This window comes from Danio rerio, chromosome 3 (assembly GCF_049306965.1).
Source record: "Danio rerio strain Tuebingen ecotype United States chromosome 3, GRCz12tu, whole genome shotgun sequence".
NCBI lineage: Eukaryota > Metazoa > Chordata > Actinopteri > Cypriniformes > Danionidae > Danio > Danio rerio.
The window spans coordinates 10,792,368-10,809,668 of record NC_133178.1 but is presented as its reverse complement, the minus strand read 5'-3'; the positions used below and the strand labels follow the sequence as shown (position 1 = coordinate 10,809,668).

At 35.2% G+C, this 17,301-nt stretch overlaps 1 protein-coding gene across 11 annotated transcripts in view; it reads left to right on the top strand.

The window, feature by feature from the left end:
- Positions 1–17,301, top strand: part of coro7 (coronin 7) — a 303,620-nt gene that overhangs the window by 6,761 nt on the left and 279,558 nt on the right. For all 11 annotated transcript variants that reach the window (XR_012400383.1, XR_012400386.1, XR_012400382.1 and 8 more), the window contains 1 exon segment: positions 12,082–12,178. Coding sequence is in view for 4 of the 11 variants with exons in the window: in XM_073943073.1 (XP_073799174.1) it covers positions 12,082–12,178 (97 nt within the window). In the remaining 7 variants the exon portion in view is untranslated.

Genomic DNA, 17,301 nt, shown 5'->3' with positions numbered 1-17,301 from the left:
GTGTATGGACTGTCAGGGAATCTGGAACTGCTATACCGTTCCTACGGTATGAGTAAAAAAAATTATTAACTTTTTTTATTTTTTATTTTTTATTTTAGGACAGCAGAAAAAGATGCTGTTTAATTTTGTAAAAAAAAATCTGTGATTTTGAAACGAATGCAGACAGCAGAAGTCAATAATTCATTTCAATTATTTAGCCTGACTGTTGCAAAATATTTTTAATGTTTCCCAAATTAAAATATATTGTGTACAAAGAGAAAAAAGGTTTTGTTTTTTAGCCAGACTTTAAAAAAAAAAAAAAAGAATATATTTTAGAGCAGTAATCTAATAACCGTGATGTTTATATCAAGGTCATCATACTGTCAGAATCTTATACCAGCCTATGCCTACTGCTGAACTCATTTTAACATTTTATTTTATTACTTAAAATAACACAGAAATCGAAAAATTACACTTCAGTCTCCTCCCGAAGCTCTGACGGTCTGCTTCGAGAAGCTGTCAGTCACAACTGTCAATCACGATTGCACACCCCGTTTTTATAGCCTTAAATTGCTGGCTAAAAACATGATTGCAAAAATAAAGAAGTGCACCATATCAGCATGATAACCAGTGCCTGAATTGACCAAAACCATCTTTCGGGACATTTTATAGCAAGTGTACTGTCTTTTTTAAATTTTTTTTAATTTGGGCTCAAGTCTCGTTCATTAACATGGAGGCGGCGGGCTTTATGACTTGTACTGCAGCCAGCACCCATGGGGCGATCTAACGGCCAGGAGCATCACTCAAAACCAGGGGTGTGATACATTTGGTCCACACACAGCTTCGAGATTGATGAATTATACATGAGCCACCACCAGGCGTCAACATAGTTTGGTTTTGGCTGTGTTAGTTTGCTGTTGGCTTGGTGTATCCCGGCCTTTAAACAAAGCCAACAACTGCTCTTTGGAAACCTGTGCTTCAGCCTGCATTTTATATTGTGTATGATCATGAGCTTGGACGGATGCATCCATACATCTCTGAAATGACTCAAAAAAACTTAATAAAGTCATCTGGAATGGCAAAGAAAGCGTTCCTGCAAGACTCCCAGAGTTCATCAAGATTTTTTGGATTCATCTTCAATGTCTCCTCCTTCATCTTACCCCAGACATGCTCAATAATGTTCATGTCTGGTGACTGGGCTGGCCAATCCTGGAGCAACTTGACCTTCTCTGCTTTCAGGGACTTTCAAGGAGTGCTATCATGCTGAAGAATTAAAAACATGTATTTCATGCAAAAATGTAGGCCGAGGCATGTATTTATCGGTATGAGTGCATCTCAAAGCTCACAACTGTTCTGTTTTTAAAGGCTTAAGTTGTTTTTTCTTTTTTTTCCTGAAATTTGGCTTTTGCACTCTGTCAGTATTTCCATATTAAATAGTGTTGGGGAAAAGAAGCATGCGTTTGGTCTGTATTTTTCCTTCGTTGTTCTTAAGCGTTCAACTCTGCCTGATGTTTTGGAGAAACACACGGTGTAGGTCACATGACAAGAGATCAGACTCGCTGTTAAACATTGACAGATGAGAACAAATCCAGCGGTGCTGATCCTCCATTTAAGGTTAGCTGAGTGTTCAGACGTGAAGCGCTGAATGGTGCTGCTTTAAGTAATCTGAGATTGGATCAGGAAAGAGTTTTTTTTTTCTTTTTCAAAGGCAAGTAATACTTATGTTTAACTAGGACACCTCATCATCCTCTGCTTTCATAGACAATTGTCTTAAAGGGACTGTTCACCCCAAAAATTATAATTCTGTAAATAGATGCTCAACCTTTACTTGTTCCAAACCTGTTTGAGTTTTTTATTATTTTTTAATTTTTAAAAGAAGATATTTTGAAGAATGCTGGTGGTAACCTGTAACCAATGACTTCTATAGTATTTAGTTTTCCCTTTGAGCCTAGTCACTGACTCAAATATAAATCTGAGCTGTTGCACGGACTGATTGTAAAACATTAACTTTATAATCGCTTTCTTTTTAGATAGACACCAGTAATGATTTTATTCCAAAACACTTAAATGTCCTATTTTGATCTATGGTCATTTAATCTTGGATCAGTCTAAGTTCTGTTTGTGAAATCATGCTTTAAAGTGCACTAAAAACATTTATAATGACAACAGATTTCTGTTTTGAATAAATTCTGATGAAACCCACAATTAAGTTGTATATAAACGAAACATGGCAAAGGGAATGGGACAACTGCATCAATAATAAATGACATGAAATTAATCCGAAAATAAATGAAAGACATTTAGCAGATAATAATTTTGAGACCAGGCATAATCAAACTGTCTATACTAGATGTCGAATTGGGCATTGTAGGTTGACTCATTTGTATCTACTCAATAACGAAGACCCACCTGAATGTAATTACTGCCAGACTGATCTTACCACGAAACCTATTTTGTTGGAATGTGGAAGATTGAATACAATTAGACAGTTTTAATAAGGAGAGTACTTTGATTGACATTTTTAAAAAGGTACCACCAGGAAGAATTTTATATCATTTATCAAAAATTGTACTGAAAAATCATATTTAACTTTGACTATGTTTTTGTGTGAATTTAATTTATTTATATTTTATATATTTGTAAGTATAAGTAACTTTTTATTGTCATACAAATTTGTTTTTTAATCATTTAATATTTTTATGTATATCCATTTTGCCACGAAATAGCAATAAGTTGCTGATGTGGCAATAAATAAATAATAAATAAATAAATTCTAATAGTTTTAACTTTATTTTTCTCAAAAGATCTTGAAAATACAGAAATATGAAGCAGCATAACTGATTTCAACATTGAATAGAATTAAATCGTCATGTTACAATGACTTTTTGAAGGATTATCTTGTATTGAAGACTGCAGCAATAGTGCTGAAAATCAAAAGAATAATTTGGAAATCAAAATCGGTTTTATTTATGAAAGGAAAATCGTTTTGAATGGGTTTTGTTATGAATTTTTACGATTATATTCACATTTTCTAGGCTTTTAAGCAGCGAGAAGGCCATCTTTTCCTATTTTATTTAAATCTTGTTGTGTAGGAGTAATGGTGTTCAGACAGACTGTGGAGATGCAGAGTCTGTGTTTGACTCATACAGCTGAACGCTGCCTTTTTTTTTTTTATTGTTAAAAGTGCCATGAGTGCTCTGATTGAATTGGAAACAGGTTAAATCGCTCTCTGATATCCAAATATAAACAATTCCAGTGTTATCGATGTGACCTTTGCAGTAAAACTTAAAACATAAATTCGCATAGAACGATGTTATATTGAAATGTCTGTTTCTATTTTCCAACACAACGAACCACAGAGTTAAGGGATCCGAAAAATATCAATATGTAAACATTTTTTCCTTTGTTTTTAATGAGGGAGATAAACATGCGTTATGGACGTGACGAAAAAAGAACGAGCAAGTTTACAGTATACAACATACGTTGTAGAAATTCTGTGAATTAAAATGCACAAGAAGCAATGCTAATCAAAAGGATAAGAGTTTCTCACTGTTGAACAAACATAATTGATTTTATTTTATTTAATATTTTAGCATTTGTGATTTAAAAGCTTCATTACGAATGTGACATCTCTCCGTTATGGATGTAACGCTTGTGAAATTGGCACTGCCAATATTTTCAAACAATTCTAGCATGAATTCTTTCAAAACACATTTTTGAGCATTTTTACAGTACTGTACAAGCCTAAACAAACTTAGTTTTTCACTATTTTGGTGAAATTTTGTTTTCATGGCAAGGTTGACATTTGCTTGGAATTGTTTGTTAGTGCAAAGCATGTCTTGGAATGTTTTTTGTGCTCATTTATACCACAGGATTTATTATCCCTTGAATGAAAAGCTTGGTTTTGACCATATTTGGTCGTTGTTGATATCAACCTCTGCATAAACAGATGACTTTAAGTTTATTGCTTTTAGGGATGCACTGAATATTCGGCAACCGAAATTATATAATAATAAGTAAAAAGGCTGAATAAATTTTGCCGAACAATGACGTTTTTATTGACGCGATCAAATAGTAACCCGCGTAGATTGAGAGTCCACACTTTTTGCACTATTCAATGCACATTTGTTGTTGTAGACATACAGTTACATTCTTTCAGCAGTCAGTTATAGGCCTAACATGGGCTATTCAAGAAGGGGGGCTTCAAAGATGGCCAAATAAAAATATTTTTTTTATTTTACTAGTTTATTTATTTTAAGTTATATTGTGCTTTGTTTGTATATCATCTGCTGGAATGTTAAAAAAATGTTCAGTGTAAAATTTTTTTGAAACTGTATTTTTGTTATTTGATTTATTTCTCTGAAAATCAACACAAAATAGTAAAAAGCTATTTTTTACTATTTAATTATTGTAATGGTGAAAAAATTGGCAAACTAAATGGAAAAAAAATGCAAAACACCGCGTTCGGTATTCGGCCTTCGGCCAAGCAATTCATTATTATTCGGCTTCGGCCAAGAATTTCATTTCGTTGCATCCCTAATTGCTATCTTTCTATTAAAAAAAAAGGCACATCTAGAGCTTGATGATATGACAGGGTGCATAAATGTGCATTAAACACTCAGCAGTCTTTGTATGTTGCTTCAAATTTATGCAGCAAAATTCACGTTAAATTAGCAAAAGATACATCTGATGGTCTGTGATGAGTTGATGCCTGGTTGTATTACCTAAGAGCTCAATAATGCTGGTCTTGTTGTGAAAATAAAAGTCCTACATGCATAGCAATTACACTGTAAACATATTTGTTAATTAACCGTTTTGTGATTCGCAAGTGTTTTCCATTTATTTATTTTTTTTTACTGTTGTGAATTGCTTTATAGGACCTTGATTTCTGCTCCGCTGCCATTTAATGTTGAAAATTTAACTCTACAGTTTAACAAAGTGACTTTTGTTGACATTTTAGTAGTAATATAATGCATAAGAAATAATATATGGAGAAATAAGGCCGTACTCGCACTATGTGCAGTTGCCTCAAACTGGGCCAAAGCACGCTTGTCCCCCCCCTCCCATCTCCCACGACGGCCCGCACTCACACTACAATCGGGCCTGGGCACGCTTACGTCATCGATGCTGCGCTGTTCAGTAGAGAAGCGTTCTCGCTCAGCACAGTGACGATTACTCTAGTTATATCGTTTCAGTCGTTTGATATGCAGTGACATGCAGTCAAATATTTCACCAAACAGTCCTTAGGGATGCGGTGACACGCAGTCAGATATTTCGCCGAACAGATCCGCCACTTTTAGAGCTCATAAACAATTATAAAGCCCTCGTGCTGCAGGAATGAGGAGGTCTGCTGACGTGAGGGGTTTGCGTATTTAATAAACTACGGCAGTTTGCGTTCATTGAACAGTAAGAATGATCAATAAATCCATATGAAACAGTCCCTTAAAGTCACGTCTCGCTTTCAGTTTCGGGCTTTGGCGCGTTTTGCACTCACACTACAAACGTACGGCGCAAAAGCCCAAGTGAACCGCGCTCAGGCCCACCTCTTACAACCGGCCAAGTGAACCGTGCTTGAGGGAATCGGGCCTGGGCACGGTACGGATGGCATAGTGTGAGTACGCCCTTAGTCAGAAAATGTACTGGCAGGTCATTACAAGGTTTGTGTAGCGTAATATACAACACCAACTCAGACAATATCACTTTAAACTATTAAAAATGTTTATAAAAGTCACTTATCCCAACTTTTTTCAAGGTTAAAAGTTGTTGGAAGCAAGATCAGGCTCCCATAATGTGATTCAAAGCAAAAATAAACAAACAAAAAAAAAAAACAATTAAATAAACAAATCGCAAAATATGGAAAACGGCTGATTTACGGATATTTTTACAATGTATAATACAAGCTTAAAATAAGGCCAAAAAAGAGCATTGCTGTAATCTCATTAGGAAATGTTGTGGCCAATCAAATGATCCCATGTGCAACACATCAATCTGTGTTTGTGTCTGTTTTTCACTGGGATTTTTGTCTTGAGAATGAAGAAACAATAGTGTTGGAGGCTATAAATAGTTTTAATGTATTAAACTGTTATTATTCAGCTGGATTTTTATTCTATGGCATCTTTAAAGTGTCTTTTTGCTGGTGCAGAAAGGGTAGTTTCTGATTGTCAATCTCTAGTTTGCTGCTCAAACATGTACACCCTCTGCGTGTCGTTTCTTGTTGACATTCTGGAAGGTTTCGAAAGCGCTCAGCTGCTCTTCTGCATTTCCTCAAGTTTGTGTGTGCTGCTTCTGTTTCTATGTGTGTGTCTGTGTCTGTCTGTGTGTGTGTGTGTGTGTGTGTGTGTGTGTGTGTGTGTGTGTGTGTGTTTGTGCTGTTGAAGAAAGTGCAGTTTCTATCCGCTTCCTCTTTCCTGTTTGAGATTATGTCAGATGTACAGTTGAGAGCCATTAGTTAGCTTTTTAAATACTGGTATCTTTCTTTTTCATTTGTTTTGGGGGTCAATATGACTAGAGTCTATTGGATTTTATAGTTATTTTAGTGTTATTTATATACTATTAGTACAATCTGAGTAATTGAATGATCATTTGTGCTCTTTCAATTTTAATTTAGATTTTAGTTTTGGTAATTTTGCAATGTGCTTTTGCTGCTTTTTTATCATTTTAATACTTATTATTGAGTGTTGTATAATTTAAAATATATATATATTTACATTTTTGGAAGTTTTATAAAAGTTTAAATTTGAAAATTACTTTCCAGTTATTGGTTATTTTTATTTTATTTTGAATATTTTAACTCAAATTTATTTGAGTGCGACACCCAGGCTGGCCAGATACCAGGTTTTGTCTTCTTTCCCCTGCTTCTTTCCCCTACTTCGTCACAGATGACACCCAGTTATCTTCAGAGCATTAGATTTTAGAGCCATGGTGTACACTTATTAAATGCATTTTTAAAAGCAGATGACCATTTTCTGAATGACCCTTCTTGTAATATTTCTTTTTGTATCATCTTATGCTAAGACATGGCTGTTTTTCTCACTTTGTCCTAATCAAGGGCAAGCTGAGGTTTTTTTTTTTTTTTTTTTTTTTTTTTTTTGGCCTAACTGTTCAAATGTATCTTTCTTCCTTTCTAAATGCTACCTCCTATGATCTGTCTCCCCTAAAAAGTTGTTTGTGATGTTTTGTGTATGGTCTGGGGGGGTCCAATTTCGCTATACGAAAGTGTAGTGACAAATAAAGGCTTGATAGATTGTTTAGGAAGGCATATATTTCTTAATTTAGTGCATCCGAAAAGTGTCCCCTTCACTTTTTCTAATTTTTTTATGTTACAGTCTTATTCCAAAATGGATTAAATTAATTCAGTTCCTCAAAATTCTACACACAATACCACATAGTGAAAACAGATTTGTTGAAATTGATGCAAATCTGTTAAAAATAAAAAGCCTGAAAAGTCACATGTACATCAGTATTCACAGCCTTTGTTGTGAATCTCTAAATTGAGCTCAGGTACATTCTGTTTCCACTGATCACTCTTGAGCTGTTTCAGCAGCTTCATTGGAGTTCACCTTTTTTAAATTCAGCTGATTGGACATGATTTGAAAAGGCATACACCTGTCTATGTAAGGTCCCACGGTTGACAGTGCATGTCAAGGCACAAACCAAGTAGGAAGGCAAAGGAATTGTCTGTGGACCTCCGAGACAGGATTGTTTCGAGGCACAAGGCTGGAGAAGGTTACAGAAAAAAATTCTGCTGCTCTGAGAGTTCCAGTGAGCACAGTGGCCTCCATTATCCGTAAGTGGAAGATGTTTGAAACCACCAGGGGCCTCATGTATCAACGCTGCGTACGCACAAAAACTTTGCGTACGCCAGGTTTCACGCTCAGAATCGCTCAAGTTTGGATTTACTAACAATGAACTGAACGTGGGAATGTGCGCAGGTTCACGGCAGCTTTCTGGCAGGCGTACGCACATTTTTTGTGCGTGTCTGTTTTATTTCCATTGGCGACTCCTAGAGGCAGTTGTGTTAAATTCCTCTCTACAAAGTGTCTGATCCTTGCAATGGCAGCTGTATGAGACGGGTTCATATAGTAGGTATGTAAGATTTCCATACCATACAGTTGACCAGCTAAACATTAAAGCACAATTTGCAGCAGTCGCCTGTTTTCCCAATGTAATCTGAGCGATCTATTGCACGCACATTGCTATAAAGACACTATCTGAAGATAAATTTGCATGCGTGAATCAGAAACATTTCCATTCAATAAATGTGCAAATAAAATATGATGCACAAACTTATTGATGATTCCTACTTGTCTTTCTCTTAATAAATAGTGGGCAAAATCTGATATGTAGCGGGGAAAAAAAGAAGAAAGAATTCGTCAGATGCTGGATTCGAGCCGAGTTTATGCTCGAACATGTCAGTACATGATCTCATGCTTCTTATGAGGTGCGCCACTGAGACTGCTAAGGGTACTGCAACATTTTACAGATATAAACCACACTATTTCTTTTTTTAATGCACTCAGTGTGATGTTCAGACCCAACTGTGTTAACCGCATCAGCTAAACTCTCCCACTCTATTTTTTTCTTTTGTTGTTAATTCCGGAGAACAAACTTGCAAATAACACCGCTTTTCTCCGGTCTACCTCCGAAAGCAGCACCTCCAATTCACATTCTGTTCGAAGTATCTCTTTTTGCTTGCTTTTGCCTTTGCTTTTTCGTTGGGTTTTTCCATTAGCATAGTCATTAGCATATTCATACGGGGGAGGAGGCAGGGAGGGGTTTTGTGCTCGTGCATGTTGCGCTCAGTTTCACGTTCATTCGGATGTACAAAAGAATATGCGTGAGATTCGGCGTACGCAGTGTTTCATACATCTGAATTTTTTTCTGCGTACGCACATTTACAGCTTTGTGCGTACGCAATGTTTTAGTAAGATTTCCACGCAAGTCTTCGTACATGAGGCCCCAGGACTCTTCTTAGAGCTGGCCGGCCATCTAAGCTGAGTGGTCGGGGGAGAACTATGACTAGATATTTTTCAAGACACTTCTATACAGCTTTAAGTGACATTTAAAGGCTTAACTACAGTAGGTTAATTAGGGTAATAAGGCAAGTTATTGAGTAATACTGATTTGTTCTATCGGTGAAAAAATAGCTTAAAGGGGCTAATAATTTTGACCTTAAAATGTTTTTTTTTTAAATGAATAGCTGGTTTTATTCTAGCTAAAATAACTAAAGACTTTCTCCATAAAAAAAAAAAATATTATCAGACATAGTGTAAAAATTGCCTTGCTCTGTTAAACATCATTTAAGAAATAATTAAAACAGGAAAAAAAAATCTAAGGGGGGCTAATAATTCTGACTTCAACTGTGAGTGTTATTGTTTGTTTGTGTTTTCATTCAAAATTATACACATTTTTGTCAAAATTTTTGTCAAAATAGAGTTCATTATGGTTAGAATTAAGATTTTTTTAGGATTATTGTTTGTATAGAAATATGTGTTTTCTTTCACGTTTGTATTATTGAATTATTTATGAGCTATTTTTTTTTTTTTTGTCAAAAGTTTTATTGATGAAGACACAGATTCAAGACAAAATTAATTCTGTTTACATATTTTGTCCACATATAACATAGGCACAGCAAATAAGGAAAATTAAAAGGAGAAAATTAAAAATTAAATAAATGAAATAAAAATAAAATCACCCACCCACATAACAAGCAAACTTGTTACAAAGACCTGTTTGAAAAATAGAGTATGATGAAAAAGCATGTTAAAACATTACAGAAATGATGCATTATTATGAGTTTTTTTTCAAGGTAACAGATAAAGGGATTCCAAATTTTGTCAAATTGTTCCAGTTTTCTTTTCAAATAGTATCTAATTCGCTCCAAATGTAACATAGAAGCAATTTCTCCAAGCCACAGTTTACATGTAGGGGATTCCTTTTTTTTCCAAAACAGTAGCAGTAGCTTTTTGGCAGTAGTTAAGCAGTATGGGAGCATTTTATGTTGTGTATTTGACAACAAATGTGTTTGTTCAGAGAATCCCAGAATTACAAGCATTGGATCTGGTTGTAATTGCAACTTCAACACTTCGGAAAGCACATCAAAAATTCCATTCCAATAATTCTGTATCTTAGAACAAAAAATAAAACTGTGAGATAGATCCGCATCTGATGAATTACATTTGTCACAAAGAGGTGAAATATTTTGGGAAATTCTATGTAATTTTTTCTTTGAATAATGTAACCTGTGAATTGTTTTAAAATTTATGAGCTATTTTAAGCAACATACAAACGGCCTCCAGTTTCCCTCATGAATCTTCAGGGATTTTTGAACCTCAGATTAGTAAAGCTTGTTTTTTTTTAATAAAAAAAATATACTTTCGTGTAAAGCCTTTGCATAATGGCAGTGGTTTGTCTGTTTCATAAAGTGTCTACATATACAGTTGAAGTCAGATTTATTTATTTTTTTTCAATATTTCCCAAAATAATGTTTAACAGAGCAGTGGTTTTATTTATTTATTTATTTATTTATTTATTTATTTATTTATTTATTTATTTATTTATTTATTTTTTAACAGTAATTCCTTTTTAATATTTTTTTTTCTTCTGGAGAAAATCTTATTTGTTTTATTTTGGCTAGAATAAAAGCAATTTTTATTTTTTAAAACCACTTAAAGGTGAATAATATTAGCCCCCTTAGGCTATACATTTTTGATTGTCCACAGAAGACTTGTCAATAGGGTTGTAACGGTATGAATTTTTCACGGTATGATAATCGTCTAAAACAATACCACGGTTTGACGGTTTCGCGGTATCCGGTATGTTACAAATGTTACAAAATAATAGAACAGTGAAGCAAATTTGACTTTTTCCAAATAATATATTTTTAGTTACTATAAACAACACAACTTACAATGAACAAATAAAAATAAGAAAATAATAAATAATGTGTCAAAGTCCAAATAAAGTCCAAATAAACATGGTGCAAATCCTCAGTAAAAAATAGATATAAATATTTACTATCCTATAAATAGTTACATAACGAAACTAGATTCAATATGGAACATCCTTAGGTTTTATGTGCCAGCATGGATATGGTTGTCTGTGGATATGGATTTGGATATGGTTGTCTGCAATGCAGACAAACAGCTGCATCTTCATTTGCGTCTTTTGAAAACAGCAAGAGCAGCAGTTCGTCTTTGCTGTGTCACTGTTTTTTCATGTTTCTGTGCTGCTGTGCATGCAAAAGTACTTAGTATGAGAATTATTTCATGCAAAACTTTTTTTTTTGCGTTTTATTTAGCCGCGCATAAATGTATGCCTTTCTCTCATTCCGTGTTGTTCAAAAAGCTTGGTCCACAAACAAAAGCGAAACCTATGCTTATTGGTTGTGATATAGCGAGTTTGAACCAATCTGGGCATGGAGGAGGGACAATGCATCAATGTATCATGTCTGGTTTGTCCGGAGACACAGTGACGAGCGTTTCTTTATCAAATCAGCGTTGTCAAATGTTGATGACGTAACCGCACTGATTCCGGAGCCTCTGAAAGTCCGTTATGTGATGTTATGTGATACAGCACTGGAAAGCTGAGATTCTCTTCTTTATCTTTGAATTGTATGAATCGGATCAGCGGATCAAAAGTTATTAAACATTTAAGAGCAATACTTATTTTTAGCCGCGGGCGGCTGTCTCGGTCTTTAAGGGTTAAAACCGTTGAAATGCAATTGTTCATGGTATGATAATCGTGCACGTTCAAATCGTGGTAAACCGTCATACCGGTATATTGTTACAACCCTACTTGTCAAATTACCTTAACTTACCTAGTTAAGCCTTTAAATTTCACTTTAAGCTGTAGAGAAGTGTCTTGAAAAATATCTAGTCAAATATTATTTATTGTCGTCATGGCAAAGATAAATCAGTTATTAGAAATGAGTTATTAAAATTATTACGTTTAGAAATGTGTTAAAAAAAAACGCTCTCTGTTAAACAGAAAATGGAGAAGAATATACAAATAGGGCTAAAACTTCTGGCTTTAACTGTACATGTAAAAAATCGTATCCTCTTGCCAGCTGCTTTAACATCATCTCTGTGTTTTTGTGTTCAGGGCTGGATTGCAAACGTGCGAGGAGGTTCCTTCTCTTCTCAGGGCAAACACATCAAATCCAGCTGCAGCCTCGTGGCCTTCAACACCGATCACGCTGGTATGAATAAACAACATCTTCAACATTTACAACACTGAGAAGCCTGTCATCATATTAGATATGCTTTCTTCTGAAGGATCATGTGACACTCAAAACTAGGGCTGCACAATATGTTGATATCTTAATCTGTGTATACTCAATAGTCACATCGCAGGATTAGATTATTTATCAAGCATTAAAAGATAAAGAAGGGTGGCACGGTGGCTCAGTGGTTAGCACAGCAAGAAGACCGCTGGCTTGAGTCGCGGCTGGGTCAGTTGGCGTTTCTGTGTGGAGTTTGCATGTTCTTCCTGTGTTTGCGTGGGTTACGTCTAGGTGGTCCGGTTTCCCCCACTGTCCGAAGACATGCGCTATATGGGAATTGAATAAACTAAATCGGCTGTATTGTAAGCAGGACCGGATTGGCTAATCGGGAGGACCGGGAGAATTCCCGGTGGGACGGTCCGTTTTTTGGCTGCGAGGGCCGGTGTCCCTAGCTCCAGAATCTGTTGCTCTCAGCAGTCACACTTTTTAAATGTATTTATTTACTTGACCACAGCCTTTTTATTCATTATTTTATCGCAACTCTTCTTTTTTCATTTATTTTAATGATGATAAAACTTAGTTGTGTCTCCTTACTCCATACAGCTGTTGTGGTCCAGCGGTTAGCACGTTAGGTTAAGACTCTGCGGGCCCGGGTTCGATCCTCGTTAGAGTAATGTAATGTTTTCATTTTTATTGTTAAGACATATAATACTGTAAGGGTTGTTGGACATTTGAAGTTCTAAAGCAGCTGTTTTCTCAAAAAAAAGACGTGATAGTGTCATTAAAAACTGAATTGGAAATGACCTTATTTTAATATAGTCAGTCGTGAACTGAGGTGGGCCGGTCTGAGGCTTGAAACTCCAGGGCTGAAAAGGAGTCCCACTCCGGCCCTGATTGTAAGAGTGTGTGTGATTGTGAGAATGTATGTGTGTCCCAGTACTAGGTTACAGCTGGAAGAGCATATGCTGTGTAAAACATAGTTGGCGGTTCATTATGCTGTGGCAACCCCTGTTAAATAAGGGACTAAACTGAAGGAAAATCAATGAATGAATAAAATATAGTATTATTTTAAAATCATTTCTACAATGATGAACATGTTGTTTTATGTTTGATTGTTTAATTTCTGTAACCGGATGCTCTCCAGAAAACCTTAAAGCACAGTTAATTCTTACCTCCAGATAGTGTGACCAAGACATCAAAAATTAATTTAGTTCAGTTGAAAAAAGGTCGCCATAGTTATGATGTGGCGTGCGTCTGTTCAATACAGCACAAGCTGCACAGAGCAAGAGTCACCTGACATTAGGCCAGTGGCGTTGGCAGCCAAAACATTTGGGTATGTTTGTAGAAAAGGCCTTTTGTACAATGCACTGATATCGTTAATAGGGATGAAATAATTAGCCGATTTCACTATTAACTCTGCTTTTATTCATTAAAGGCTTCTCAACGCCACATTTCTGTTGCATGGAACAAAACTGCTGCAACTAAACAAAGTTATGCCAATACACACACACATTAGATTAACTATAGTGGCAAGTCGTTGACATATTGCGTCTTTTCCGCACGCAAGTACATTATTTCTAATGGAGACGTGCGCATATTGGGAGCAGTGCGTGCACGGCTCGTAAATGGACCTTTGCACTCGCGCCCTGCAGGTGCACACAGTAGAAATGATCTTGCGTTGTAGTGGTGAGAGTTGTGCGTGGCTTTTAGTGCAATGTAAACAAAAATGTGTTCGACTAACAATTACGAATTATCCGCTTGTTAAGTGGTGACGTGTTTGTGACGTATGTATACTGTTTCCGGGTCCAAGCCGCCACTCATTTGAGTGGAGAAATCATTTGTTTATGATCACGTTTTATTCCTATCACACATTAAAGTTAATTTTATATAAAATCATACTGTACACAACAATCTCTGAGCTTGCTGCATAACAAATACCAAAAGTTTAACAATTTATAAAAAAATAATCACTTTCTGGCCATCGGATATTAGGCATGGACATATATACTGCGATCGTGATTTTCGAAAGCCTTAAATCGGTTTGTAAACGTTTATTATTACCATTCTATGAGTCTCCCCGTTCAGTTGAATAGAGCGCTTTGACCCGGAAGCCGATTCGCGTGACGTCACACTTAACAAGCTTAACTCATGGGTGTTCTGGTCTTTTAATATAAAGCTTAAACTAACAATGGACAAATGCTATTTTTTAATTTATTCTTATTTTTATTTATTTATTCATTATTCTGTCATTTATTTTAATTGTAAAATTATCAATCATGTTTAAATCAAAAACTTTTTCATTTATTCTTAAGCCTAAGGAGAGAAATGGACTATTGTTTGTTTTTTTTAATAAATATTTTGTGCTGTATTTGGTTACTGAGCAGCAATAAAAAAACACTTTAAAATATAAGCAGTTTTGTGATTTTTCTAAACTAGAAACTAACTTTTAAATTTAATAAATGCATAATAATGGTGATAACCTTGATTATTCTTCAGACTATATAATCGTACAACCAAAATCTATAATCGTTGTATCCCTAATTGTTACGCAGTTTAAAACATAAGATGTGTCTGAATGTAGAAGAAGCCTACTTAAGCAATACACAGATTTTGTGCTTCGAAATGCAACGTTTGGATATGCTTGTAAAAAAGTAACATTGTATAATGCAGTGATGTTATGTAGTTTCAAAATACAACACATTAACGTTTTAATGTAGAAAAAGCCAACGTGGGTGTCTTAAGGAGCACAAATACAGCATATGGGCTCTTATATGCTCTTGTGTCATCACTTATATTGCAAGTCATATCTCTCCGGCCCCTCATTTGGAATGGTTTTCATGAACTGGCCCCCATGACAAACCAATTGAATAACTGCCATAGAGCAAAACAGATGGGAAAATGCAAGTTTGCGTACTCCTGGTTGGAGAAAGACGAGTTTAAACATTGCCTGTCGCTGAAAACAATGGCGTAATTTATTCTTTCAAGCTTATCCGAGTTCTGTTGCACGGATGTGCTCCATTTATTTAACTGCAACCGTTTATTAGCAACTGTTTATTAAGTTAAAGGTTCGATACTGATTTAGAACTTGAAGTGGCGATGAAGTCTTCAAATATTCTGACAAGGTCTTTAAAAAGTCTTGAAAAGGTATTGAAATTTGCTTTAGAATTCCTGCAAATACCCTGTTTAAACCCATTCCTGAGCGCAGGGTCTCGCTTTTTTTTTTTTAAGACTCGTACGGTGTGAATGAGCACTAAGAGAGAAGATTTTCTTCTTACACACACACACACACGCACTCACACATGCTCGCATACTTTTATGCATATTTAACAAGGACACTCATGGGCAAAATGTATTTTATACGGTATTACTCCCTTTAATAGAATACAACATAAACCTGCGCGCACACACGCACACAAAAAAGCAGTTATTTTTTTAATTCTGTGGGTCTTTGTGTTCCAAATAGAAGTTCTGACCACTGTAGTAAGATTTTCTTCTCGCACACATACACATACATGTAAATGTGTATACATTGTTAGTTGCTGAGTCTTTAACGTTTAAACAAACAGCTGGAAAATGATCTCGTCAATGTCTTGACTTGGTCAGTAATTATTTTAGTGTACTGTAGTGGCCAGCGCTGCTGTTTTCAGTCTGCTGTAAATGGCAGCACAGAGGATTGTGGGATATTTGCTCGCACCTGTCCTAGTCTAATCTAAATGAATGAAATCTTTGCAAATAGAGCAATTTGATTAATTTGGTGAAATTCGCAATATATACACTGTAAAAATGCTGGCTTCCACACCATCTATTTGTGTTAAGGCAACATGAAGGAATTAATTTAAGTTATTTTGTTTTTTACAAATTAAAGGAGCTTGAATATAAAACAATTAAGTAGTCACACAAAAAACCCTCAAGAATTCCAAAAGTTTCAGATCATTTTAAATGTGTAGTGTGAACAAACAGCAAACATGATTTGTATAGTGGATCACAGAAAAACAAAATATCGCAATGTCAGATTTTTCCCGACATCGTACAGTCCTACTGAAGAATGTATGAAGAATGAAGTAATGATGCTGAAAAATCTAGCGCTCAAGTAGGGCTTATTACGCCCCACGTCTAGGGGAAAACAACATGGGTATAATAAATGAAAAAAAAAAGTTGTGGGTGGTGGATTTTCTCTAAAAGTACATCATATCAAAAGATGATACATAGGTTTTTATTCTAATTGGGTTCATATAAGCCCAAATAGCAAAGAGAAATAAAAAATGCATGTAAAAAAAAAACACCTTGGGCCTCGAGAGGTTTAAGAAGATTTTGAGCTGAATTAGTGGTCCTTGGTGATTTTATAAAATGGTGGTGAATGGTGATCGGTTTTTAGAGTCAAAATAAACCCATACAAGTGAGTCCAAACCAATAGCCGTGGTACCTGATGAAACACAGATTAAACACTTGTGAATCAAAACGATCGATCCATGTTAGAAATTATTATTATTATTATTATTATTATTATTCTTTACAATATTTTCCCCTCAATATTGTACAACCCTACTCTGAATTATTGAAAACAATTATGTTTTAAATTTCAGCTGCAAGCAGCAATGGTCAGGGTCCATGCATTTTTTTTAGGGGTAAACTCCAGTTTCTTTGTTTTTCTCAGTGTATCCTTTATGTAAATTTAAATAAAGATAAAAAAACTTATTATGATGTGCAAAGTTGTGTATATTTCACAGCACACAATAAAAGAAATGTGCAAAAAAATGCAGCAAAACTCAAAACCAACAAAATCAGTTATTTTAATTGCAAAAATCTGATAAAAAAAAGAAATTGCAACCATTGAGGGTCTGTTCACAGAAGAATGTCGGAGAAAAACAACCAAAAACCACTGGAGTGTGATGAAAGAATGTGAAAAGTTGCATTTTTGGGTGAACTGTCCCTGTAAATACACTAGCATTTGATCATCTTCTGTGCTTGGACCCATAAATATATTACAAAAGAATAGTAGTAATATTTCAGATGGTTTATTTTTTTATCAGTTGTTTAGTATCACTGCTCAACAGATGAAAGATAGCCACAGTAGTGTCTACAGTAATGTTTATTAATGT